General features: G+C 56.3%; 1 protein-coding gene across 1 annotated transcript in view; it reads right to left on the reverse strand.

Annotated features, from left to right (window-relative positions):
- Positions 1–1,190: 1,190 nt before the first annotated feature.
- MOV10L1 (Mov10 like RNA helicase 1) overlaps positions 1,191–26,129 on the reverse strand; it is a 75,176-nt gene continuing 50,237 nt past the window's right edge. Inside the window, exons 16-27 of the mRNA XM_062201902.1 lie at positions 24,005–24,101; positions 23,401–23,579; positions 22,350–22,496; positions 20,753–20,874; positions 18,886–18,985; positions 17,886–18,050; positions 15,799–15,972; positions 7,788–7,937; positions 2,388–2,495; positions 1,750–1,887; positions 1,552–1,643; positions 1,191–1,352 (exon numbers count right to left, since the gene is read on the reverse strand). Of these exons, the coding sequence (XP_062057886.1) occupies positions 1,349–1,352; positions 1,552–1,643; positions 1,750–1,887; positions 2,388–2,495; positions 7,788–7,937; positions 15,799–15,972; positions 17,886–18,050; positions 18,886–18,985; positions 20,753–20,874; positions 22,350–22,496; positions 23,401–23,579; positions 24,005–24,101 (1,476 nt within the window). The 3' untranslated portion in view covers positions 1,191–1,348. The remainder of the gene's footprint in view (positions 1,353–1,551; positions 1,644–1,749; positions 1,888–2,387; positions 2,496–7,787; positions 7,938–15,798; positions 15,973–17,885; positions 18,051–18,885; positions 18,986–20,752; positions 20,875–22,349; positions 22,497–23,400; positions 23,580–24,004; positions 24,102–26,129) is intronic.

The raw sequence follows: 26,129 nt of genomic DNA on the forward strand, positions 1-26,129 counted from the left end.
GCTGCTCGGCTGAGTGGCTCGGCTCCCTCAGCACCACAGCCGCAGGGCCAGGGCAGCGCCGCTCTCGGCAGCTGGGGTTGCAGGGCATGAAGCTGCCCCACTGGCCACAGCCAGATGCAGGCCCAGCCACTGGCGACGGCGACGGCGACGGCGGAGGGAGCTCCAGCGTCCCACCTGGCTCCCAGGAGCACTGGGTGCAGACGACCCCACTGTCCAGGGGCCCTGCCTGCACCTGCACGCACCCCCTTGGCACATCAACTCCAGCTGCCTTCCTGAGAACACGGGGCCTACAGTGGGGCGCCTGCCAGGAGGCGGCGCCCTCCTCTCTCCAAAGTCAGGTGTGCAGGCCTCGGTGCGTCCATCTGGCTGAGCCTGATGGAGCTGTGGCACTTGCAACCCCTGCTTCCGAGGAGTGAATCTGGGGGTGGGGTGGGCCCGTGGCTGTGTTGGGGGCCGTGCTGGCCAGTGCACCTCTCACAGTGGGGACGGCAGGCAGAATCGGGTTGGCCCCCACTCCCCAGCCGTCTGCCCATGTGGGCAGCCTCTCCCAGCCCAGGCTGTGGCCCTGCCTCCTGCCATGCTGCTTCCCAGGACCACACCAGGTTCCCGATGATGGGGGACTTGCCGTTGAGCCTTCTCAGCGTGGCTGAGCTCTGGGTCTGGCCCTGTCTCCCGACATACACGGCAGCCTCTGGCGCTGCCAAGTCTCCAAGGACAGGAAGCTGCTTCACAGAACTGCTTGCCATGGAACCACACAGCTCCGAGCTCGGCGTCTGCGTGGGCATGGTCGGATCTGCTCTGGGTCAGAGGGGACAGGAAGGGGTTCCTGCACAGGCCCTGCCCAGTAGCACTGGGGCCCAGAGCAGCCAAGCTGGTAGCCCCTCCCCAAGCAGAGCTTCTCAGAGCCTGCGCTATGCACGCCCACCCCTTGCCTATAGCCCTTGCCGGCTGCCTGGCACAAAGCTGGCTCAGGACAGAGGGCAGTGAGGTTGTCTCCAAAGGTTGTGGCCAGCAGGGATCGGAGGCCACGCGCCACCCTGGTCATGATGGACACAGCACATCTCAGGTGCAAAGGAAGCTGGGGCCATTGAGGGTTTATTCTGGTGGTGGGGGTGGGGGTGGGGGTGGGGGTGGGGACGGCAGTGACTGCCCAGTGGCAGGAGCAGGCTGGAGTGAACAAAAATCAGCAGAGAAACTGGGATGACCCCAGACCCACTGTGGCCACAGCCACAGTGCGGTTGAGAGCCCAGGGGTCCGGCTGTGAGGCACATCTCTGGTTGTCAGACACTGAGCTCCAATCCGCTTCCGCCTGTCCGTCCCGTGGCTCTGGCACCGCTGGACGGGGCTGTCAGCTGCGGGGGGGGGGGGGGGGGGGGAGGGTGGCAGTGAGTCTGGCTCCCAGTGAGGCTGAGCGCTGTCCAGGGGGTGCCCCCTTCATCTCTAGAGACCACCAGGGAGGCCAACGCCCTCCCCAATGCCGGGGGAGAAGGGCTGTCCCTGTCCAGGAGCCAGGCCCAGGGTCATGGGGCAGCTCCTGCCTCGGGAACTCACGTTTGCAGGGCCTGCAGCTCGGGAGGCAAGTTGCACCCTGTGTAGACGCCATTGGTGATGCTGTACTCCAGTAAGGCCCCAAAACAGGGATCCTGCGGGGGCAACGAGTGAGGCCGTCAGCGGGGCGCAGGCGGGCTCAGTTCGGGAGGCCTGGGCCCTCTCCTTAGCCAGTGGCACCTGTGTGGGCTGTGAACTCACTCTGACGAGGACGTGAGGGTTTCCCAGCACTATCAGCAAGGCTTTCGGTCTGGTGATGGCAACATTAAACCTTTTAGAGTTGGACAAGAAACCCAGGAAGTATCGGTCGTCCTCAAATCTGTCCTCACTGGACCGCACCTGAGAAACACAGCACAGAGAGAAGCGGCGTCGCGAGTTAGTCCCAGGCCTCTGGCCAACAGGGTTGCGGGGGGAGCAGCAGCCTCACCCCCATTCTGCCGTGGGGACCCATGCCAGGGTGTCCCCGGGGGTAGGGCTTGAGGGGATTCTTGTCTTTTGTACTGGATTTTGTAACTTACCTGCAAGTGACCTGTACTGTAACAAAGGTGAGTTAAAACTAAAAATGGGTGTCGAGCGTTAGCTCTCCACAGACGGCTGTGTGCAGCCATGGCTGGCAGCTCCTTGCCGACACGGGGCCTCCCGCTCGCCCGCCCTGAGCCCCTCTGGGGCGGCTACCTTCTCCTCCTGCATCCCTTCTACTTTTCTTGTCTCCTGGTTGTCTCCGGGCGAGCTCTCTATGGCTACTGCCCAGGTGGCACCAGGGTCCCGCAGCCTCTACCCTGCCGCCCAACACCACCCCAGGGCACCCCGGGCCCAGGCACGGTGGCCAGGGTCCCCACCGTGGAAATGACGATGACCAGGAACTCCTGCCCCTGGAACTCCTCCACTGACCCCACCTTGATGTCCACCAAATCAACGTTCCGCAGCAGGATCTTGATCTTCTCCACCTTAGAAACAGACACAAATAAAGACGAAAGACTGCATGGGCACATCCGCCAGTTCTTGGCGCGTGACGAAGCCAAGTACCATTAGTGTGCAGCTCTGCTTTTCCATCCCGTGTTTCCTCACGTCTGAAGAGCTGAGAAAAACCACGCTTCGCACAGACTGGGGGTGGGATCAGTACTTACCAGGAGAGCCAGGCTCCACAGGCGAGGCTCCGGTTCCCCGTAAGGCCATGGCAGGGAGGGAACCCCCCACCCAGTTCAGAGGTGAGATGTGCCAGCATCGGCATGACCCAGCGGCCATGTGGGGAGTGAACCAGCAGATAGAAGACCTCTCTCTCTGTCTTTGCCACTTGCTCTCTATACTCTTTCAAATAAAATAAATCAATCTTTGGGGCCACACTGTGGCACAGCAAGTGAAACCGCCGCCTGTAGTGCCAGCATCCCATATGGATGTCGGTTGTAGTCCTGGCTGCTCCACTTCCGATCCAGCTCTCTGCTCTGGCCTGGGAAAGCAGTAGAAGATGGTTCAGGTCCTTGGGCCCCTGCACCCACGTGGGAGACCTGGAGGAAGCTCGGGGCTCCTGGCTTTGGATCAGCACAGCTCCGGCCATTGCGGCCAATCTGGGGAGTGAACCAGAGGATGGAGGACCTCCCTCTCCCTCTCCCTCTCTCTGCCTCACCTTCTCTCACCATGAAACTCTTTTAAGTAAATAAATAAATTTTTTAAAAAATCAATCTTTAACACAAGTAAGAAGCGTGTTTGCTGCTCAGCGCGGAGACGTGCAGGGACCGCGTGTATCCACACAGAACATGGCCACACGGGGACTCCCAGTGAGGAGACAGTCCCTGACTCGTGGAGGTTCTACTTGCTGACTTCTCAACTCTGTGAGCTTGTGAAAGGGACACACTTCAGTGGAAACCGAACTCTGAACTTGGACCTTTTCCTGGGCTTGTGATACACGGCATGGTCTCCTAGAGGCTGGGCAGCTCCTGGGCAGCCTTATGGGCATCGGGATAACCGAGGCGCTAGCCGTGCCGAGCCGCACCATCTGGTAGGTTAGGTGGGTGGAACGCATTTTCTACTTACTCTATATTCTCAGCTTACAGTGGGAGTCCGGACGTGACCCTCGTACAGTGATACATTCAAGACGGCACAACAGGCAGGTCAAGCCGCCGCGGACACTGACACCCTATCAAGCGCCAGGGCTCGGCTTCTAATCCAGCTCCTGGTAATGCACCTGGGACGGCAGCGGACGGCGCCCAAGTGCCTGGGCTCAGACTCCCATGTGGAGTTCCTGGCTCCTGCCTTCCACCTGGCACAGCTGCTGTAGTGGCCATTTGGGGAGTGAACTAGTGGATGGAGGGTCTCTCTGCCTCTGTGTAATTCTGACTTTCAAGTAAGTAAAATAAATCTTAAAAACCAAACGAAAGTCAGAATGGGGTGGTGTTTGGTCTGGTGGTTAAGAAAATGGTGAAGACACCAGCATAATTTAAAAAAAGATCGCAGGGCAGCGCTGTGGCGTAGCAGGTAAAGCCTCTGCCTACAGTGCCGGCATCCCATATGGACGCTGGTTTGAGACCTTGCTGCTCCACTTCCTATCCGGCTCTCTGCTATGGCCTGGGAAAGCAGCAGAAGATGGTCCAAGTCCTTGGGCCTCTGCACCCACGTGGGAGACCTGGAAGAAGCTCCTGGCTCCCAGCTTCGGATCACCACAGCTCCGGCCATTGCGGCCATTGGGGAGTGAACCAGCAGATGGAAGACCTCTCTTTCTGTGTAACTCTTTCAAATAAATACTTAAAAAAGAAAAAGATTGCAGGAAAAACAACTCAAACTATTCAAGTTAAATAACAACAAATAAAATATTGAAGAAAAATTGAGCCACAGTGACCTGTGGGAAAATATCAAGCAAACAACCTATGTAAGGAGGAGGGGTTTCAGAAGGAGAGGAGAGACAAATGACACTAAAAATGTGAAGAAATAATGGCAAAAAACTTCCTGAATTTGGTGAAAAACGTTTATCTATACATCCAAGAAGCTCAACGACCCTCAGATAAGATAAATACAAAAAGATCTACAGCCAGACACGCCACAGGAAACCTGCAATCCAAAGACAAATGTTGAAAGCAGCAAGGTGGGGGCCGGTGCCGTGGCTCACTTGGTTAATCCTCCGCCTGCGGCGCCGGCATCCCATATGGGCGCCAGGTTCTAGTCCCGGTTGCTCCTCTTCCAGTCCGGCTCTCTGCTGTGGCCCGGGAAGGCAGTGGGGGATGGCCCAAGTGCTTGGGCCCTGCACCCGCATGGGAGACCAGGAGGAGGCACCTGGCTCCTGGCTTTGGATCGGCGTGTTGCGCCGACCGTAGTGGCCATTTGGGGGGTGAACCAACGGAGGGAAGACCTCTCTGTCTCTCTCACTGTCTAACTCTGCTGTCAAATAAAAAAAAAAAAAAAAAAAAAAAAAAAGCAGCAAGGGAAAAACCACTGGCCTGGGGCTGGAATTGTGGCTAAAACAGCTAGGCCTCCACCGGCAGCACTGGCCTCCCATCTGGGCACTGGTTTGAGTCTCTACAGCTCCACTTCTGATTCAGCTCCTGGCTGATACGGCTGGGAAGACAGCGGGGGATGGCCCAAGTGCTTGGGCCCCTGAATCTACTTGGAAGACCCAGAAAAAGCTCCTGGATCCTGGCTTTGGTCTGAACCAGCCCTGGCCATTGTGGCCATTTGAGGAATGAACCAGAGGATGGAAGCTCTCTTTCTGTCTCTCCCTTTAACTCAGCCTTTCAAATAAATAAAATATTAAAAAAAATTTTTATTTAGGGGCTGGCACTGTGACATAGTGGGTAAAAGCCACCATCTGCAGTGCTGGCATCCCATATGGGCACTGGTTCCAGTCCTGGCTGCTCCACTTCCTATCCAGCTCTCTGCTATGGCCTGGGAAAGCAGTAGAAGATGGTCCAAGTCCTTGGGCCTCTGCACCCGTGTGGGAGACCCAGAGGAAGCTCGGGGCTCCTGGCTTTGGATCAGCACAGCTCCGGCCATTGCAGCCAACTAGGGAGTGAACCAGAGGATGGAAGACCTCTCTCTGCCTCTCCTTCTCCATGTCACTCTTTCAAGTAAAATAAATAAATCTTTAAAAAATTTTATTTAATTATTTGAGAGGTAGAGTTACATACAGTGAGAGGGAGAGAGAAAGGTTTTCCATCTGCTGGTTCACTTCCCAAATGGCTGCAATGGCTGGAGCTAGACCGATCCAAAGCCAGGAGCCAGGAGCTTCTTCTGGGTCTCGCACGCAGGTTCAGGGGCCCAAACACTTGGGACATCCCCTGCTTCCCAGGCCGTAGCAGAGAGCTGGACCAGAAGAGCAGCAGCCGGGACCAGAACCAGCGCCCATATGGGAGGCCGGGGCTGCAGGTGGATGATTAAGCTACTGTGCCACAGTGCCAGACCCTAAAATAAATTTAAAAAAAGGTGTGAGTGTGGGGGGGGCGCGCTGTGGCGTAGTGGGTAAAGCTACTGTCTGCAGTGCTAGCATCCCATATAGGCACCAGTTCGAGTCCCAGCTGCCCACTCTGATCTAGCTCTCTGCTGTGGCCTGGGAAAGCAGTGAAAGATGACCCAAGTCCTTGGGCTCCTACATCCACGTGGGAGACCCAGAGGAAGCTCCTGCCTCCTGACTGGCACAGCTCAGGCTGTTGCGGCCATCTGGGGAGTGAACCAGCAGATAGAAGATCTCTCTCTTTCTCTCTGTAGCTCTTTCAATTAAATAAATAAATCTTAAAGAAAAAAAAAAAAAAAAAGCAAAACCACTTCTGCATGGAAAACCACAGAGTGACCTTCAGCTGACGTCTCTGAACTCCAGAGCCCAGGGCCAGCAGATAACACGGTCACGACGCTGAGTGGATAAAAACAAACATGGCCAGGGAGAAGGACGGACATTCCTGGATGAGCCAGGACTGCAAGAACTCACTGTCGTGGCCTGGCCCTACAGGAAACCCCCAGCGGTCTTTCGGTATGAAACAACACGCAGGGAGCGCTCCTGAACGCCCGAGGCTGAGTGTTAACTCCTTCCCACATTCCCAAGTGCAAGGACTTTCTCCTGGGAGAGCAGCGGGCAGAGCTGGGTTTACAACAGCGCAAGGAAGCAGAGGCAGGCAGGCGCTGACAGCTGCTGCCCAAGCCCAAGGTGTGTTCCACTCCTTACCACCTCACAAAGACAAGGACACAGCGCGGCCTAGCAAGTGAAGCCGCTGCCCACGACGCCAGCATCCCACGTGGGTGCCAGTCCACTTCAGATCACTGAGAACACAGCGGAACATGGCCCCTGCTTGGGCCCTGCACCCATGCAGGAGACACAGAGAAGCTCCTGGCTCCTGGCTCCGGCCTGGCTCAGCTCTGGCTGTTGCAGCCATCCGGAGAGTGAACCAGCAAATGGAAGACCTCTCTGTCTCTCCCTCTCTCAAAAAAAAAAAAAAAAAAAAAAATCTCAGAAAGAGAAAAGTACAGGAGAATCAACCGAGAGGGTAAGGTTGGTCCCCTGACGGGGAAAGAGTAGAACAGGAGAAGATGATGTAGGAATCGGCACTGTCCGTGTTCTCCAGCGTGTGGGACCCGCCCAGGGCACCTGGCTGCTGCTAGCACAGGGCGCACGTCTGCACCCGCCTGGCAGTTAAGACAGGGCTTTGGGCTTGAACTTGGTGCAGACCGCAGGCAGGCGTGTTCCTCCCGGGCACGGGCCACATGCTTCTCACCACTGGGAGGACCAAGTATCCTCACGAGGCTCCTGGCTCATCAGAAGGGAAACAGGCTTGGCCCCTCAGCTCCTAGCACAGGGAAGGGGACCTCCCAGTGGCCGTCTACATGATCCATTGTGTTCTGCTTTTGGGGGCTCTTTCCTGGGGCTGTGAGGTGGGATGGCCAAGACACTCGCATGTGCTCGTGGGGTAGCTCCTCTGACCCCACAGCTCCTGGGGAGCCGTAAGGAGTGTCTGCTCTCAGTGCATGGGGCATGCCCCCAGACTCAGCACGATGCCAGAGCGCTGGCTCGCCTGTCTTCACGTGCTAGAGCAGGGTGACTGCTCTTCAGGAGCCCAGGGTGGGCATCAAGGGTGCTGCGTCGTCCTCATGCAGACATAGGGGGCCGCTGAGATGGCCCTAGGGATGCGGCAGCTGCTGGCACAGGCTGTGGGTGGCAGCGGGTCCACCTCTTAGCATCACTCAAGTGTGGCTCTGTCTTTGGAAACCTTCCACAGAGCTCCCTGAGCCCAGAAACCAAGGCTATGTGGCCCTGCAGCACGCACCTGCTTCCGGTAGGGCGTGATGACGCCGATGTCGCTGGCAGACACGGGGCTGGAGATGCTGCGAGCCAGGAGGCAGCAGTAGCGCATGACCTGCACAGCCTCCGCCGGGTTGAACCACGAGGGGCTTCTTCCTTCACGGGCCTCGTTGCCCTGGGTTGATCAGGAGAGAAAACTTCGTTTACTCAACAATGCTAACCAAGGGCCTGTGGTCAAGAAGCCGAATACGCAACGACAGGAAACACCTGGTACCCAGCCCCCTGCAGACCCCAGGGCAGATGTCATGAAGCAACTACACCACAGCCGACTCGACACTGCAACAGAGAGGCCAGGGCAGGCAGAGAGCACTGGGCACAGATGGTGTCGTGGAAGAGCTCCCTCAGGGAGGGGGCCCTGGGGAGGACTCGCAGGAGTCTCCTGGCCAAGAGCAGGGCCCTGACACAGGGGATGGATGGCCGCATGCTGGACAGAGAGAACCGTCAAGGTGGCCAGACACAGGGGTCCACAGTGAGTCAGGCAGCACGGCCTGCTGAGTGGCTGCAGTAAGGCCCCGCCCCGGGCTGGCTGCTCCCACCACACGCTGAGGCTCTCACCCACTGCCACCTCAGCTCTGGGCTCTCTGAGCCAACCCTGTGGCCACATCTCGAGCAGCTTTTACCCGGAGAACAGATAACTTATGTATTTTTAAATTTATTATGGGGGAGGCAGGGGAAGGGGGAGGCGGGGGAGGGATGGAAACTGAGAATAAGAGTTCCTACCTGCTAGTTCACTTCCTAAATGCCAGCAAAGAGCTGGGAACGCTACCCCACCTCCCACACGCTGGCAGGAGCCATCATCACTACCTCGTAGGTCTGCACGGGCAGGAGGCAGGAGTCAGGGATTGGATCTGGGAACCAAACCAGGTACTCCAACGTGGGTTTTCCCAGGCCACAGCAGAGAGCTGGATCAGAAGTGGAGCAGCCGGGACTCAAACCAGCTCCCATATGGGATGCTGGCACTGCAGGCGGCGGCTTTACTGGCTATGCCACAGCGCTGGCCCCTTTTTATTTTTTAAAAAAGATTTAGTTATTTATTTGAAAGGCAGAGGCTGGCACTGCGGCTCAATAGGCTAATCCTCCACCTGCGGCGCCGGCACACCGGGTTCTAGTCCTGGTGGGGGTGCCGGATTCTGTCCCAGTTGCCCCTCTTCCAGGCCAGCTCTCTGCTATGGCCTGGGAGTGCAGTGGAGGATGGCCCAAGTGTTTGGGCTCTGCACCCCATGGAAGACCAGGAGAAGCACCTGGCTCCTGCCTTTGGATCAGCGCGGTGTGCCGGCCGCACCGCGCCAGCCGCAGTGGCCATTGTGGGGTGAACCAACGGAAAAGGAAGACCTTTCTCTCTGTGTCTCTCTCTCACTGTCCACTCTGCCTGTCAAAAAAAAAAAAAAAAAAAAAAAAAAGAAAGAAAGAAAGGCAGAGTTAGAGAGAGAGATAAAGAGGGGAAGAGAGAGATCGATTGATCGATTGATCGATCTTCCACGAGCTGGTTCACTCTCCAAATGGCTATAACGGCTTGCTGGGCTGATCCAAAGCCGGGAACCTCCTCCGAGTCTCCCATGTGGGTGAAGGGGCCCAAGGACTTGGGCCATCTTCCACTGCCTTCCCAGGTACATTAGCAGGGAGCTGGATCAGAAGTGGAGCAGCCAGGACTTGAACTGGTACCCACATGGGATGCCAGCACTGCAGGCGGCAGCTCTACCCACACTGCCACCAGTGCCGTCCCCACACAGTGACTACTGGGCTGCACTGGCAGCACTACAGAGCGAAGGACTAGAACAGAGAGCCCAGAGATGGACCTCACATCCATGGCCAAATTAGTTTTTTTTTTTTTTTTTTAAAAGAAGATTTATTTACTTGAAAGGCAGAGAGAAAGAGAATGAGGGAAGGAGGGAAGGAGGGAAGGAGGGAGAGGGAGAGGGAGAGAGAGGGAGAGACGGAGGGAGAGGGAGAGAGAGGGAGGGAGAGGGAGGGAGAGAGGGAGAGAGAGATCTTCTACCTGCTGGTTCACTACCCAAATGGCCACAACAGCTGGGGCTGGGCCAAGCCAAAGCCAGGAGCCTCTTTGGGGTCTCCCATGTCGGTGCAGGGGCCCAAAGACTTGGGCCATCTTCCGCTGCTTTCCCAGGCGCATTAGCAGGGAGCTGGATCAAAGCGGAGCAGCCAGGACTTGAACCAGCACTCATATGGGATGCTGTGACTGCACTGTACCACAGTGCCAGCCCTGCCGACAGTTTTGATGGGGTGCCAGGTCCATTCAAGGAGGAAAGGACAGTCTTCAGTGAATGGAGCTGAGAAGACTGGGTTCCCACATGTGGCAGAACGAGGCCAGGGGCAGGCGTTGTGATGCGAGCGTTTCAGCTGCCACTTGGGATCCCTGCTCCCACATCAGAGTACTGGTTTGAGTCCCGGCTCCCCTGCCTCCAATATAGCCTCCTGCTAATGCATCCTGGGAGGTGGCAGGTGATGGCTCAAGTACTTGGGTCCCAGGCATCCACGGGAGAGACCTGGATGGAGTTCTAGGCTCTTGGCCTTGACCTGGCCCAGCCCTGGATGTGGGTAGGCATTTGGTGAGTGACCCGGCGGATGGAAGATCTCTGTCCCTGTTGCTCTTTCAACTAAATCAAAATAAACACTTCTTAAAAAGCGAAGATTCACCTCCATACAAGATTGAAAACAGACCGAAGAGCTAAGTGCAAGACTGGATCTACACGCCTCTTCGAAAACATGGGGAGACTGATTTTTTTTTGGGTATAAAGATACAGGAACAACTGAGTAGATAAACTAGACAATCTAAATAAAAATTTCAGGGCCAGCGCCGGGGCTCACTGGGTTAATCCTCCACCTGCGGAGCCGGCATCCCCTACGGGCACCAGATTCTGTCCCGGTTGCTCCTCTTCTAGTCCGGCTCTCTGCTGTGGCCCGGGAGGGCAGTGGAGGATGGCCCAAGTGCTTGGGCCCTGCACCCCATGGGAGACCAGGAGAAGCACCTGGCTCCTGGCTTCGGATTGGCGCAGCTCCAGCTGTAGTGGCCATTTGGGGAGCGAACCAACAGAAGGAAGACCTTTCTCTCTGTCTCTCTCACTGTCTATAACTCTACCTGTCAAATAAAAAATAAATGAATAAAAAAAATAAAAGTTCCAGGGTGGGCATCGGTTTCAGCAGTCAAGACACCAGTTGAAACGCTCCCGTTTCAACCCATCGTGGGTTAAGTCTCGGCTGCTGACTCTCGGCTTCCTGCAGCACAGACCTGGGAAGCAAGCACTCGGGGCCCTGCTGCTCACGCAGGGACCTGGATGGAGCTCCCGTCTCCTGGCTCTGGCTAGGCCCAGCCACGGCTGCTGTGCACATCTGTGGCGTCAACCAGGGATGGGAGCTTGTTTTCCCTCTCTGCCTCTCCAATAAATGAGTTAAAAAGTCAAAGAGAACAACAAAGAGGACTTGCACGGGCATTTCTCCCGAGATAACACACGACCGACCAGCTGGCCTAGGAGAAGCTGTTCAGCGTCACTGATCATTAGGGAACCACGTGAGTTATCACCTCACACCTACCAAGGCGGCCACTATGAAAACCCCCAGAACCAACACGAGCCGGTGAAGGTGCAGAGAAACCAGAACCCCAGTGCACAGCCATGGCACACAGCACTACCCTGTGACCCGGCGACGCCGTATTTGAGAAGACACCCCATAGAAGTGGAAGCAGGACCTCAGAGCTACGTGTCCATCCGTGTCCACAGCAGCTTCAGTAACAACACCCAAATGTTTGCAGCCCACGTGTCCACAAGCCGTGGGGCGCCACAGTCTTAGAAAAAAGAAGGAAATTCTTTTTTATTTATTTGAAAGAGCTAGATACACACATATACACATATACGGGGAGGGGGAGGGGTTGTCTTCCATCTGCTGGTTCACTCCTCAAATGGCTGCAATGGACGGAGCTGTGCCCATCTGGAAGCCAGGAGCTGGGAGCTTCTTCCAGGTCTCCCATGTGGGTGCAGGGCTCCAAGCACCTGGGCCATTCTCCACTGCCCTCTCTGGGGCATTAGCAAGGGGCTGGATTGGAAGTAGAGCAGCCGGGACTCAAACCAGGGCACTGCAAGTGAGGCCTTTAACCTGCTGCACCACAGTGCTGGCCCCAGGAAGGAAAATTTGAAGAGTCATTTTATTTTATTTGAAAGACAGAATGAGGGGTCGTGCAGCAGCACAGGGTGTTAAAGCCCTGGCCTTCAGCACCAGCATCCCATATGGGCACCGGTTCAAGTTCCAGCTGTTCCACTTCCAATCCAGCCCCCTGCTAATGCACCTGGGAGAGCAGTGAAGAATGGCCCAAGTCCTTGGGCCCCTGCACCCACATGGGAGACCCAGAAGAAGCTCCTAGTTCCTTTCTTTGGATAGACCCAGCTCTGGCCGTTGTGGCCATTTGGGGAGTGAACCAGCGGATGGAAGACCTCTCTCTGTCTCTCCCTTTGTAACTCTGCCTCTCAAATAAATAAACCAGTCTTACCAAAAAAAAAAAAAAAAAAAAAAAAAGAATGATTAAGAGACCGAGGCAGAGACACAGAGATGCCTTCCGTCTGTTGGTTCACTCCCTAAAAGGCCACAAAAGCCATCAGGCACTGCCCTCCCGAGCCATCAGCAGGGAGCTGGGTGGAAGAGCAGCTGGGTCTCAAAGGGAGCTCTGACAGGCGCTGCCTGCATTGCAGGCTGTGGCTTAACTGCTGCACCGCAAGGCCAGGCCTGAACTGACACGCACCACACACACACACTGAGGACACTGTACCAGACACAAAAGGACCGGTACTGCACGACTCACTTACGTGAGGCAACAGGAAGAATCAAGTTCACACAACCACAAGGTAGAACGGTGGGTGCAGGGGCTGGAGGAGGGGACACGGAGGTTTAATGAGGATTTTGCAAAATGAAAAAGTTTTGCAGACTGGTTACAAAGTGATGAGCTATACTTTAATTCTACTGAGTTTCACAGTTAAAAAAGGTTACCATGGGGTCTCGTGCGTGCCAGTGGGCTAAGCCTCTGCCTGCAGGGCTGGCATCCCATATGGGCACCAGTTCGAGTCCCAGCTGCTCCTCTTCCCATCTAGGTCTCTGCTAGGTGCCTGGGAAAGCAAAACCCACGAGGCTACGAGGGCTAGAAAGTGAGACAGAACTGGATACAAAAGCACAACTTCTGGAGACGTGCTGTGGTGCAGCGGGATGCACACTGGCATCCCGGATCTGAACGCCGCTGAGTCCCCGCTGTGCCGTGTCTGACCCAGCCCCTGCTGAAGCACCTGAGAAGGCAGTGGAAGACGAGCCTGGTGCCTGGCTTCCTGCCACCCAGGTCAGAGAGCAGAATGGGGCTCCTGGCTCCTGACTTCTGCCTGGCCCAGCCTTGGCTGCTGCAGCATCTGGAAACGGGACCAACGTGAAGGTCTGTCTCCCCGTCTCGCTGGTGCTCTGCCTCTCAGGGACACAAATACACTGCATGCATTTTTAAAGCCCAATTTTAAGGTGAGACTCCACTGCTCTTCTCTGCTGGGGAGCTCCTAGCAGACACAATGTAGACCAGGGTGCAGTGGAGCCGGGCCGTCTCTGAGGCTGACGGCACAAGGACTACACAGAGCTTCCACCAAAGCTGACACCTAATTGACCATATTAAGAAATACAAAACAAACAAACAAACAAAAAAACAAGGTCTTCAACCAATACCTAATAAACAGAAACTAAAAAATCGGTGATTAAAACATTCTCCACAACTCAGAAATTAGTTAAGAAAACCACCCTTCTTGGGGCCGGCGCCGTGGCGCAGTAGGTTAAGCCTCCACCTGCAGTACCGGCATCCTATATGGGCGCCTGTTCTAGTCCTGGCTGCTCCTCTAACAATCCAGCTCTCTGCTATGGCCTGGGAAAGCAGTGGAAGATGGCCCAAGTGCTTGGGCCCCTGCCCCATGTGGGAGACCCGGACGAAGCTCCTGGCTCCTGGCTTCGGATCGGTGCAGCTCCAGCCGTTGCGGTCAACTGGGGAGTGAACCAGCAGATGGAAGACCTTTCTCTCTGTCTCTCTGTAACTCTGTCAAATAAATAAATAAAAATCTTAAAAAAAAAAAAAAGCACCCTTTTCAAGTAAGAGAAGGAAGGAGGAAGTGGCTGCGAGAGCTACACGGATGGGCCTCGTGACAGGCAGGGAGGGCCTCGGCACTCAAGGAGGGCAGACAGGAGCCCGCCCTTCTCGAAGGGGGCAGCACGTGTTGCCTGTGGGCTCAGTGATTCATGTTACTCTGTGAAGCTCTGTGTTTTGTTTGTTTTGTATTTTTTTAGATTTATTGGAAAGGCAAAGAGAGACAGAAAGAGAGAGGAAGGGAGGTCTTCCATCCATGGTTCACTTCCCAGACGGCCACAACAGCCAGGGCTGGGCCAGAACAGAGCTAGGAGCCTGGAGCTTCTTCCCGGTCTCCCACGCGGGTGCAAGGGTTCAAGGACTTGGGCCATCTGTTCCTTTCCCAGGCACGTCAGCAGGGCGCTGGACTGGAAGTGCAGCAGCCAGGTCTTGAACTGGCACCCATGTGGGATGCTGGCATTGCAGGCGGTGGCTGCAGCCTGCTGAGTCACAGCACCGGCCCCAACGCTGTTCCAGAGTGAGTTTCCATGCCCAGGTGACCTGGACTCAGCCTGCACTGCTCAGGCAGGTCAACTTGGGGCGCACGGCCCCGCCTGGGGGAGCACCTGTCTTGTTTCACCCGCTGCAGCCGCCCCGGCATGGCTCAGGGGGCTTCCTTCCAGATGCAGCAGAGGGACTCCCTCCAGCACAACCTCTAGTTTCTAAGAACGATAAAGCATCAGGCACAGCTGGATCCAGGTGCTCAGAGGAGACTGCAGTTCCTGTTTGTAATTTGAGAGGCAGAGAGGGAGTGGGGGAGGAGCGGGCGAGTGCACAAGCGCACTGGCCCACTCTTCAGACGCCCACAGGAGCTGGGCCACAGGAACTAGAAGCTGCGGCTCAATCCAGGGCTCCCTGTGGTGGAGGAGCCTGTCCCCTGCTGCCTTCCGGGTCTGCACTGGCAGGAAGCTGGAGCCAGGAACTGCACTGTGACTTGAAACCAGGACTTGTGCTGGGCAGTGCAGGCGTTCTAACCACTAGATTAAATGCTTGTCTCACCTGCTTCTGAGGATGGCAAAACCAGGCAGGCAGTGGGGACCTGCATTCCTGGGGGTGGAAATGCACCTCAAGGCTCCAGTGTGTTGGCCAACCAGTGAGGACGCCCCCCCGGGCACCCTTCTTTGAGGTGCCTGCTTCTCTTGGGAGCCCCTCCTACCCTTGGTGGGGGTGAGTTCACTCTGGACAGACCCCTAATGGATGTTCCCCCTGGGGAGTTCAGTGAGAAGCCGAGTCTGGGCAGGCAGCTATGTGAGCTGCGTCTGGGATCTGTGCAACAGGAGGTGCCGCTGCACGCAGGAAGGGGGTGCCTGACACCAGCTCCCTTTTAGGGGTTGATACAAAACTTAACCTCTGCTTCTTCCAACCAAATTCCAAACGCAAGTCACCTGAGTTCTGGGCCACTGAGCCCTGGCTCCACCTCTCCTGAGGCCACGGCGAGGGGCCGCTCTAGCCTGCTGCTGCCCCTCACATCCCAAGGGCTGCTCAGGCCCGTGGCTACCCCACATGGGGTTCTCACATGACTGGGCTCCTTGAGCAAATGACCTGCACTGTCCCAGCTCTCCTGCCTCTGACTGATGCTCGGAGCTCCTCCCTAGCTCAGGGAGCCCAGCACCCATCTGCTGTCCTATGGCCACCCCCGTGTGGCTCTCTCTGGGTTCAGTTTGTCTGACAGGAGAGGTCAGTGCCCAGATTTGAGGGTCAACAGCCCCGCGTCAGTGCCTCTTACCCCTCAGAGACCAGCACTGAGCCTGCCCCTTCCAACACTGGGACAGTCGAAGGCCGGGCCCTTCCCCACACAGAGTCCCGAGCGGCTGTGCACACCGCTTACCCGCACGCCATGGAAGATGAGAGGGAAGCCTTTCTTCGGCAGTTTCTCCCAGCCCAGCAGAGAGGTCACCACTGCGGGGTCTGCACAGACTTCGAGCTCCTTGTGGTAGAAGAGCCGGGACGGCAGCGCCAGCAGGGCCGAGTGGGATCTGTAGTTCTTCACCAGCTTCGTCACCTGTGCGGAGGAGGTGGTCAGAGACGACGTTGGCACTCGAACAGGTCCAGCCACAGGGAGAGGGTGTGTGGGAACCCTGCCAGTGTCCACCCCACGGGGCAGCCCTGCTGCTGCTGTCCCCTGCCCTCAGAGCCAGCCCCCTGGAAAGCTGTTGAACCAGGGGCCCATCGTCAGAGACAAGAAAGGCCCTCCTGCCCCTCCCGGGTCTGGATGCAGCTGATTTCTGAAAGGAGGCAGGTGGCCCCTGCCACACAGAACCTGGCCGCCAGGCCAGGCGCCGGCACGGACACCCGGATCCATTACAGGCCCCAGGCTTTTCTCTGGACCCAGTCTCGCAACTCCAGCCTGCACACGAAGCCCTCCCTTGCTCAGCTGTAGGACAGCCACATACCAGGACCCTGGGCAGGCTGGGGACCATGACAACCCCGTGGCGCAAGGCATTCACTCGCGGAGTTCTTCCCTCGTCCCTGTTGGCCCTGCCACTTCTTTTTAAAATATTTACTTGAAAATCAGAGTTACAGAGAGAGAGAGATCGATCTTCCATCCACTGGTTCATTCCCCAGATGGCTGCAAGGGCCAGGGCTGAACCACACCAAAGCCAGGAGTTTCATCCAGGTCTCCCGCATGGGAGGAAGGAGCCCAAACACCTGGGCCATCTTCCACTGCTTTCCCAGACCATCAGCAGGGAGCTGGATCAGAAGTGGAGCAGCCAGGGCATGAGCCAGCACGTATTTAGGATGCTGGTGTCACAGCCGGTGACTTCTGACTCAGGGGAACAAGCTTCAATTCACAAGTCAGAACGTGTCCAGCCTAAGATGCCAATCAAAACGCTGAAGCTGGCCGAGCATCCCAACAGCGTGCCTCACCTGGATGCGCAGGTGTCAGGAGGGGGAGGGGCACACCGCACAGGGCTCACAGAGCTTGCAGGACAGCAGGCAGGCCCTGCGGGAATGTCCCCAGGGACGGCAGCAGCACGAGGGGCACAGGGGCACAGGCCACCTGGAGCACAGGGCAGCTCCGGCAGGCAGCATGGAGCTCAGGTGCCCGCGCTGGGCCCAGCAAATGTCACAGCCGCTGTCTCGTCCTGGGGTGGCTGCAGGGGCTCCCCTGAGCCTCCCGATGGACATCGTTCTGACAACAGGCGTCTTTCTTGGGGGGTGGCCCTCACAAGGTCTTCCTCACCTCAAGACACCCTACCCCTCCACAAAGCCTGGGCTCCACCCCGGTCCCCTCATGACTTTCAGCGGGGTGAGGGCTCCACTGTCCACAGCAGGAGCAGGCTCCAAGTGGAGGACCTGACCATCATCGGCTGCCCCTCTGTCTCCAGTGATGCTGGCCATGAAGCCCACGTGGACATCCGCTTCTCTTGTATATGCGAGTTCAGACAACACTGCTGGGCTCCCTGTGAACCGCTGGACTCTGCACACCCACAGCTGGTGAGCGCAGTGTGCTGAGGACTCGAGGTGAGACCGGAGGGGCAGCAAACCACCCAGGAGCTGCAGGGTCAGGAGACCACTGGGACCCTCCCGACAGCCTCTCTCTGGCACGTTTTCTCTTTTAACAAAGATGACAAAGGTGACTTCCTGCTTTTCCCAGCAGCATCTCAGACAGCTGAACCCTGCCCCATCAGCAGCCCTGAGCAGGGACAGGGAGCGGTGGGTTTGTGTGTGGTGCAGGGGACCCAGAGCGGCACACGCTCCCGGAGGAGCCCTTGCACAGGGCACAGTGCGCCAACACGAACAAGCCTGAAGGGGCCAGGTGATTCTGCTGCAGGTAGGAAAAGCCTCACTTGTTTTCTCTAGGCCTGGGACACGACTCGGTAGACAAGGAGGGCAGGGGAGCCCCAGCTGTGCGGCAGCAGCTGACCTGCACCTGGCAGCCTCTCACCTGGCACACCTGTGCCGGGAACTTACCAACAAGGGGTTGTATGCACCACACGCACCAAAAGCGTTCTCATCCCTCAGGTAGGCCGGCCGGGACATGAGCCTTTCCAGCATGGACACGTTCAGCCCGTAGGCCATGGCGAGCCTGGACTTGATGACTGGGCCAAGCTGCATGGGGTCCCCGGCAAGCACGATCTGCAGCACAAAGGGGACTCAGCAGGTGCCGGACAGGGCAGCCGCTCAGCAGGTGCCAGACAGGGCAGCTGGCTCAGCAGGTGCCGGACAGGGCAGCCGGCTCAGCAGGTGACGGACAGGGCAGCCGGCCTCCTGCTCCCACCCACCCAGGGCAGCAGGGGCGCGCTGCAGGTCACGGCCACACAGGCAGGCAGGGGTCACTCTGGCTGCTGGGGGTCAGGGAGAGCATGGCTGGGCAGCCACGGAGATGGAGAAGAACCGCACAGGCCTGAGACACAAGCTCCTTTGCGAGCCGCCTCCAACGTGCCTCTCCCTGCCCAAGCTGCAGCCTGGCTCTCTCCCCTAAACTTTCAAAACTGCACGAGCTCCAGCCGCGAGACCGGTCTTCAAGTTTCTGCTGTGCCTGGCTCTGGCAGAGACCCCTCCCCTGGCCTTTCTCCCTGATGCTCTGTCCAGGTGGAAGGCCCAGGAGCAGCCATGCTGACCATCTCCGAGGCCACAGGCTTCAACCACCTCTGTCTCTGACAGGTCTGAACCTTATACCACCTGTCTACGCCCCTGGGCATGTGGGAGCTCACAGACATCCGGGACCCCAGTTCCTGACCCCACCACTGCGTCCCCACTGCCCAGGATGGGTCCCGACTTCTGAGTGAGCAGCGAGTGAGTGCGACAGAGCGGCCTGCCTCCTCCTGGTCCAGAGGCAGATCTGTGACTGCCGCACAGCCCACCGCCGCCAGCAACATCCTGGGCACTGTCCTGAGCCCTGTAAGGCTGTGGCTGTCCCCCAAGGCCCCAGCACTGTGGGAAACAGCATGCATGGCAACACAGTCCTCACCTGACCACTGGCGTCTGAGACTAGCCCCAAGGGGATGAGGCATTCCGGCTCGCTCGCCTGCCCAGCCTCGTCCACGAAGACGTGGGTAAAATGTCCAATTCTAGGGTCAAAAGATGACTGAAGTGGTAACTCCTGCCAAACTGTCTTATAACTGGTGCCAACAACATGGGCAAAATCACGTTCAACACTGTGGGGTCACAGCGGGGCCACTGTACAGATGTTGGATGATACTCACTTCCACGAACTTCCTGAGGACTCCACAAACACGTGGATTTCAACAAGTAACCCTACTTTGAATGACATTTTCCACACACTTCATCAAATACTTTTGTGTTTGCTTAAACATTCACATCTAGGCTGGGCATTTGGCCTAGTCACCAAGGCAGCCACGGCCCACATCCGAGTGCCTGGTTTGATGCCTATCTGGCTGCTCACTCCAGCTGCCTGATAGCGCAGACCGACGCTCGAGCGGCTGGATTCCTGCCACTCACTCGGAGACCTGGACTGGCTTCCGGACTCCCAGCTTCAGCGGCTCTGGCCCTTGCAGGCATCTGGGCAGTGAGCAGCAGACAGGCATTCTCATTCTAACTTTTAAATTCTTCCCTTAAGAAAAAAATGGGAAGGAACAAGGGGTGAGGCTGGATGTGGGCAAAGCATGGGATGTCCCTGTGGCAACCAAGGGCACTGCACAGCCGTGACGGCAGGCACGTGGCTGCTTCTCCGTGGGCCTCTGTTCCCCACGTGTCAGGTGCTGCAGTCGGCACAGGCTGCTCCTCCATCTGCTCATTTCCTCCCGACTTCTGCTCACCATCTGCTCTCAGCTGGGGCACTGCCCAGCCTTCCAGGCCAACAGGCCAAGGCCCTGAGAGTAAGAGGATGTCTGGGGCCAGCCTCTGTATGGACCCTCACTACAGCCAGCTGCGAGGCCCGAGGAAACAAGCTGGGGGCAGAAAACCACCGTGCTCAGAGTCAGGGCTGGCAGGACAGGCCCTGGGCTTGTACCCAATTTGGCTGCCAAGCCTGAGCCCTCCCCCCTGACCCCAACACTGGACAGAGTTTATGCCCATAGCCCCGGATGCCCCACTGTGAGCGGACTAGGCCTCGATCTGCAGATCTCAAGCTCCGGCCTCCTGCAGCGATCCCCAGCCCACGAAAGATGAGGACATTGTGACATCGCCCCCATCACGACTCAGTCTCAGCTGACACAGCACGATGCATCCTCCCAAGGTGTGCCTGTCTTCATCCTGAGCCCACCGCAGCTACTACAGCTGCTTCCACCGCACCACACCGCTCTGTTCGCGCCTCCCAAGGTGTGCCTGTCTTCACCCTGAGCCCACCGCAGCTACTACAGCTGCTTCCACCGCACCACACCGCTCTGTTCGCGCCTCCCAAGGTGTGCCTGTCTTCACCCTGAGCCCACCGCAGCTACTACAGCTGCTTCCACCACACCACACCGCTCTGTTCGCGCCTCCCAAGCATCCCCAGCTCAGGACGCCCAGTGGTCCTCAAAGGGCTGTTCCAACCTGGGACTCCCAAATCCAGCTTCTGCACAGACGGTCACTCTCGGGAAAGCTGTCAACGGGGCTGACCTGTCCTGCACAGACGGTCACTCTCGGGAAAGCTGTCAACGGGGCTGACCTGCAGAGCCCAGCAGTTCCCTGCAGGACCGTCCAGTGCCCCTCGAAGCTCCACCCTCCTCTCAAAAGCCTTCCAGTGGCTTCTGCTGACCGGGGCTCGGCCCGCTGGGCCTGGGCCTCCAGTTGCAGCTCCGCCTCCCCCGTCCTCCTTGTCATCCGGCTCTGGCTCTGCGGAGGCCTCTGTGTGCTGGCCACCCTGCATGTCCCCGGCTGTGCCTCTGCGCGCTCACCTCACGCCTATCTGGTAGAAGAGGCCGGCACTGCTGCAGGTGGTGATGATGACCCTGAAGCGCGAGGCTTTCCAGATGTCTTCGCCGTCCTTGCAGTAGGGCTTGATGGCGTCGAGGATCGTCTGTGGGCGTGGGGGAGGTGACCTCAGGTTTCAAGGCAGTAAGTATTTATTTTAATGGGACAGAATCAGAAGTTTGACAGGAATCCTAACACAACCTTGCCTCGATGCCACCCTTTAGTTGGGACTAAGTACCCATCTAAGATTGTTCTAAGGGGCCAGCGCTGTGGCGTAGCGGGTAAAGCTGCTGCCTGCAGTGCCGGCATCCCATGTGGACACTGGTTCAAGTCCCGGCTGCTCCACTTACAATCCAGCTCTCTGCTGTGGCCTGGGAAAGCAGTAGAAGATGGCCCGAGTGCTTGGACCCCTGCACCCACGTGGGAGACCTGGAGGAAGCTCCTGGCTCCCGGCTTCAGATCGGCCCAGCTCCGGCCGTTGCAGCCAACTGTAGAATGAACCAGTGGAAGGAAGATCCCTCTTTCTCTCTCTCTGTAACTCTGCCTTTCAAATAATAAATAAATAAATCTTAAAAAAAAATAAGATTGTTTTACAACACTGTATGTTTTCGTTAACATTCAGCCCATGTTGTGTGGATTCTAGGCCACAAATATCCTGCAGCTCCTTCCCCCCAAAACAATTTCATACATTTTCTGGGTTTCATTCCTTTTTCCCAGCAATCTTCAATCTACAAACAAATCAAAAACTTACAATTTTCCTAACTAGTTAATAATCAAATGAATAAAACAAAACTAAAAAGAAATAATACATTTGAACAGCAAACAAAAGAGGAACATGAGGATTTTTTTAAAGATTTATTTATTTGAAAGATTTACAGAAACAGGAAGAGACAGAGAGAAAGCTTCTACCCACTGGTTCAAGCCCCCACTGGCTGCAACAGCCGGAGCTGAGCCAATCCAAAGCCAGGAGCTTCTTCTGGGTCTCCAATGTGGGTGCAGGGGCCCAAGCACTTGGGCCATCCTCTGCTGCTTTCCCAGGCCATTAGCAGGGAGCTGGACGGGAAGTGGAACAGCCAGGACTTGAACCGACACCCACATGGGATGCTGACATTGCAGGCTAGGGTTTTAACCCACTGAGCCAGTGTCGACCCCAGAACATGAGAACTTAACAAAGCTACAAACACGCACAACAGGACTCATTTCACAGATTGCAAATGAGAAGCTAATGAAATATTCAGGAAAAAAATTCCACCATTAGGGCTGTCACTTGGCACAGCAGTCAAGGTGCTGCCTGGGATGTCAGGGTGTCCAGCTTGGAGCCCAGCTCTACTCCTGATTCCAGCGTCCTGCTAACACATATCCAGAGAGGCAGCAGGTGATGGCTCAAGTACTGTGATCCCTGACACCCCCATGGGAGACGCAGACAGAGTGCTGGGCTCCTGGCTTTGGCCTGGCTCAGCCCTGTGTTCACATTTGGAGAGTGACTCTCCACCATAAATAAGAATAATGAATAACAATGAAAACAAAATACCCCACCACTCAACAGTAAGTTCAGAGGCACAGCAGCTTCCTGACACTCACCTCCTCGAACCTGCAGGTGGCGTTCACCCTCACCATGGCTGCGGGCCGCAGCACCTTGCTCTCATGCAGCCGCAAACACACGAGGTCCGCGGCGCTGTTGGAGGGCGCGCACACCAGAATCCGACTGTCCGCCAGAGCACAATGCACCTTCGTCAAGGACACAGACACCAGGGTCATGGAGAGCAGCCCTGCCCTATGAAGGCTCGGCAACCACAGCTCAGCCACAGGGAGGCTGCTGCGGGAGGTGTGGGGGCGGGGTCCTCTGCACTACCCAACACTCTGAACACCTTTCGAGGCACATTTCCTGCTTGAGCCTGCACTCAGCACTCGTGCGGGGGCAGTACTCAGCACCTGCTCGCTGGCCTGAAGCCCGAGTGCCTAGGACGACTGATCACAGCGCTGTCATGATTTAATTAAAATATAAACCCAGATGCCAGAGATGTGTGCAGGACAGTGGCTTCAGCTGCTGGAAAGGCAGCAAAATCTCATGATGTGACTGGAATTTAAGTAGTGGATTTGAAATTTACTATTTTGGCAATGAAGAGTTTGCGTCTAGGCCGGCGCCGTGGCTTAACAGGCTAATCCTCCGCCTTGCGGTGCCAGTACACCGGGTTCTAGTCCCGGTCGGGGTGCCGGATTCTATCCCGGTTGCCCCTCTTCCAGGCCAGCTCTCTGCTATGGCCCGGGAGTGCAGTGGAGGATGGCCCAAGTGCTTGGGCCCTGCACCCGCGTGGGAGACCAGGAGAAGCACCTGGCTCCTGATCAGCGAGATGCGCTGGCTGCAGCGGCCATTGGAGGGTGAACCAACGGCAAAAAGGAAGACCTTTCTCTCTGTCTCTCTCTCTCACTATCCACTCTGCCTGTCAAAAAAAAAAAAAAAAAAGAGTTTGCGTCTAAACCTGTAAAATAAGCTTTTGAAATTCACACGGCAAACTTGGCTTAATATCCTGGAACAACTGGACTTCTCAGCCCTTCACAACTTTCCGACTATGAAGTCCACCTGTGAGGACAGGGACACCAGAGCACCGCGTCCAGGGCTCACGGCCCTCACCTGTAACACAGCCTCGATGATCGTCACCGTCTTCCCAGTGCCAGGAGGGCCAAAGAGAATATACGGGAGTGGGCGGCAGTCCCCACTCAGAATTCTTCTAACCGCTAGCTTCTGGTTCTCGTTGAGCACGGGGTTGAAAAATTCCTTGTCTTTTGCTTTGGGAATCTCAGTTTCGTCGACTGCATTTAAAAGAGAAAAACAAGATTCAGTCAGAGGTCAGGAAGCCTCCTCCTGAGGTCGGGCAGCACTCAGCCGTCCGAGTGGTGGCCAGGCCACGGCCAGCCCTGCAGGGTGCCCCCGGGACAAGAGTATCACATGCTGCCTGTGATCACCTGTGCTCCACTGACGGGTCAGGCAACCTCCCTCAGCTCTGAGGGCAGAGACAGGTCTTTCCACCCACGCTGTGCTCTGCTCGGGCAGTGCCAGCTAACACACTGGCGGCAGGATTTGAAAACGTCTCACGAGGTTGGGGCAAGTGCAATCCACAGTCTGAGAGCCTCTTCCATGAACCTAACCGAAAGCGCTCTCTCCTTGTGCTCCTTCTGAACGAGGGTGGGCTTCCCAGGGCGCTGCTCTCCTGGCTCAAACCCTGCCAAGCACGTACCTGCGTCACGCGTCTCTGCAGCCCCCGGCTGGTCCTCGGTGCCCACAGGCCTCTCCTTTGCTGCAGGCTTAGCTTGGTTCTTCATGGTTTTACTACTCTGGAAATCACCATACAGAAAAGTGGTGACAAACCCCAGTTCTGTGTTCATACTGGCCTAGGTTAAAGAGCAAACAGCTCACACGACACAGGTGCCTGGCAGGAAGCTGCTAAAAATGTTCACGCTTCACTTCTAAGCCACAGCTTCCCAACGTTTAATAATATTCAGTAAACACAGCTTAATAATCTTCGTCCTTTTAAAATAAAAACTGAGGACTTGAATCTAAAAATAAATACATTTTGTGACAATAAACCAAAACAAAGGACTAAGGATTATCTAATATACATTCTTCCTGCTTCCATGGCTGGCTTGTGTGTGAGCCTGGGGGGAGGTTAAGGCACAGCCCACACCATGTTCTCCTGGGAGGGCCTCTGGGGGCCATGCCTTGCAGACCCCCTCCCCGCAGAGGGGACACAGGGCCTTGGGATCCTGCACAGGACAGCTTCAGTGTGTTTCAATGCTGGACCTATGATATTGTGTTTCAGTTGTTCCATTAGAAACAATTCCATAACTCAGTGTTGTTTTAAGCTTTATCTTATTTATCTGAAAGGTAGAGTTACAGAGAGAGAGAAAGAGAGAGGGAAAGAGGGAAATAAATAGAGACAGAGGTCTGGCGCTGTGGTGCAGCAGGTGAAGCCGCCGCCTGCCAGTGCTGGCATCCCATATGGTCATCGGTTAGAGTTCTGGCTGCTCCACTTCCAATCCAGCTCTCTGCTGTGGCCTGGGAAAGCAGTGGAAGATGGCCCAAGTGCTTGGGCCCCTTCACCCGTGTGGGAGATCCAGAAGAAGCTCCTGGTTTTAGATTGGCTCAGCTCCGGCTGTTGCGGCCAACTGCAGAGTGAACCAGTAGATGGAAGACCTCTCTCTCTCTCTGCTTCTCCTTCTCTCTGTAACTCTGACTTTCACATAAATAAATAAATCTATTAAATAAAAAAGAGAGAGAGAGAGAGAGAGATCTTCCAATCACTGGTTTACTCCTCAAATGGTTGCAACAGCTGGGGCTGGGCCAGGCCAAAGCCAGGAGCCAGGAGCTTTATCTAGGTCTCCCACATGGGTGCAGGAGCCCAAACACTTGGGCTGTCTTCCACTGCGTTCCCAGGAGCATTAGTAGGGAGCTGGATCGGAAGTGGAGCAGCCAGGTCTCCACCTGGTGCCCACATGGGATGCTGGCACTGCAGGTGGCGGCTCTACCCACTAAGCCACAGCACCAACTTCCATAATTCACAGTTTTATACATACACAGTTAAGTCCAAAAATCTGTGGAAAGCGGAATTAAAAAGTAAATTTTGGTGCAAAAAAATTTGAAATCCATGAATATGAGGAGAGTCTGTGAAAAAGTTCATGGAAAATGCATGTTATGAAACTGCAAAGATTTCAACTTTTTGGCATCAAAATAAACTTATTTTTATTTATTTTATTTATTTATTTTTTAATTTATTTTTGACAGGCAGAGTGGATAGTGAGAGAGAAAGAGACAGAGAGAAAGGTCTTCCTTTGCCATTGGTTTACCCTCCAATGGCCGCTGTGGCCGGTGCGCCACAGCCGGTGTGCTGCGGCCAGCGCACCGCGCTGATCTGATGGCAGGAGCCCGGTGCTTATCCTGGTCTCCCATGCAGGTGCAGGGCCCAAGCACTTGGGCCATCCTCCACTGCACTCCCTGGCCACAGCAGAGAGCTGGCCTGGAAGAAGGGCAACCAGGACAGAATCCGGCACCCCGACCGGGACTAGAACCTGGTGTGCCAGCGCCGCTAGGCGGAGGATTAGCCTGCTGAGCCACGGCACCGGCCTAATAAACTTATTTTAAAATTCCATTCCTGGACCAGTGCCGTGGCTCACTTGATTAATCCTCTGCCTGCGGCACTGGCATCCCATATGGGCGCTGGGTTCTAGTCCCAGCTGCTCCTCTTCCAGTCCAGCTCTCTGCTGTGGCCCGGGAGAGCAGTGGAGGATGGCCCAAGTGCTTGGGCCCTGCACCCACATGGGAGACCAGGAGGAAGCACCTGGCTCCTGGCTTTGGATCGGCGCAGT

This window comes from Lepus europaeus, chromosome 10 (assembly GCF_033115175.1).
Source record: "Lepus europaeus isolate LE1 chromosome 10, mLepTim1.pri, whole genome shotgun sequence".
Taxonomy (NCBI): Eukaryota; Metazoa; Chordata; class Mammalia; order Lagomorpha; family Leporidae; genus Lepus; species Lepus europaeus.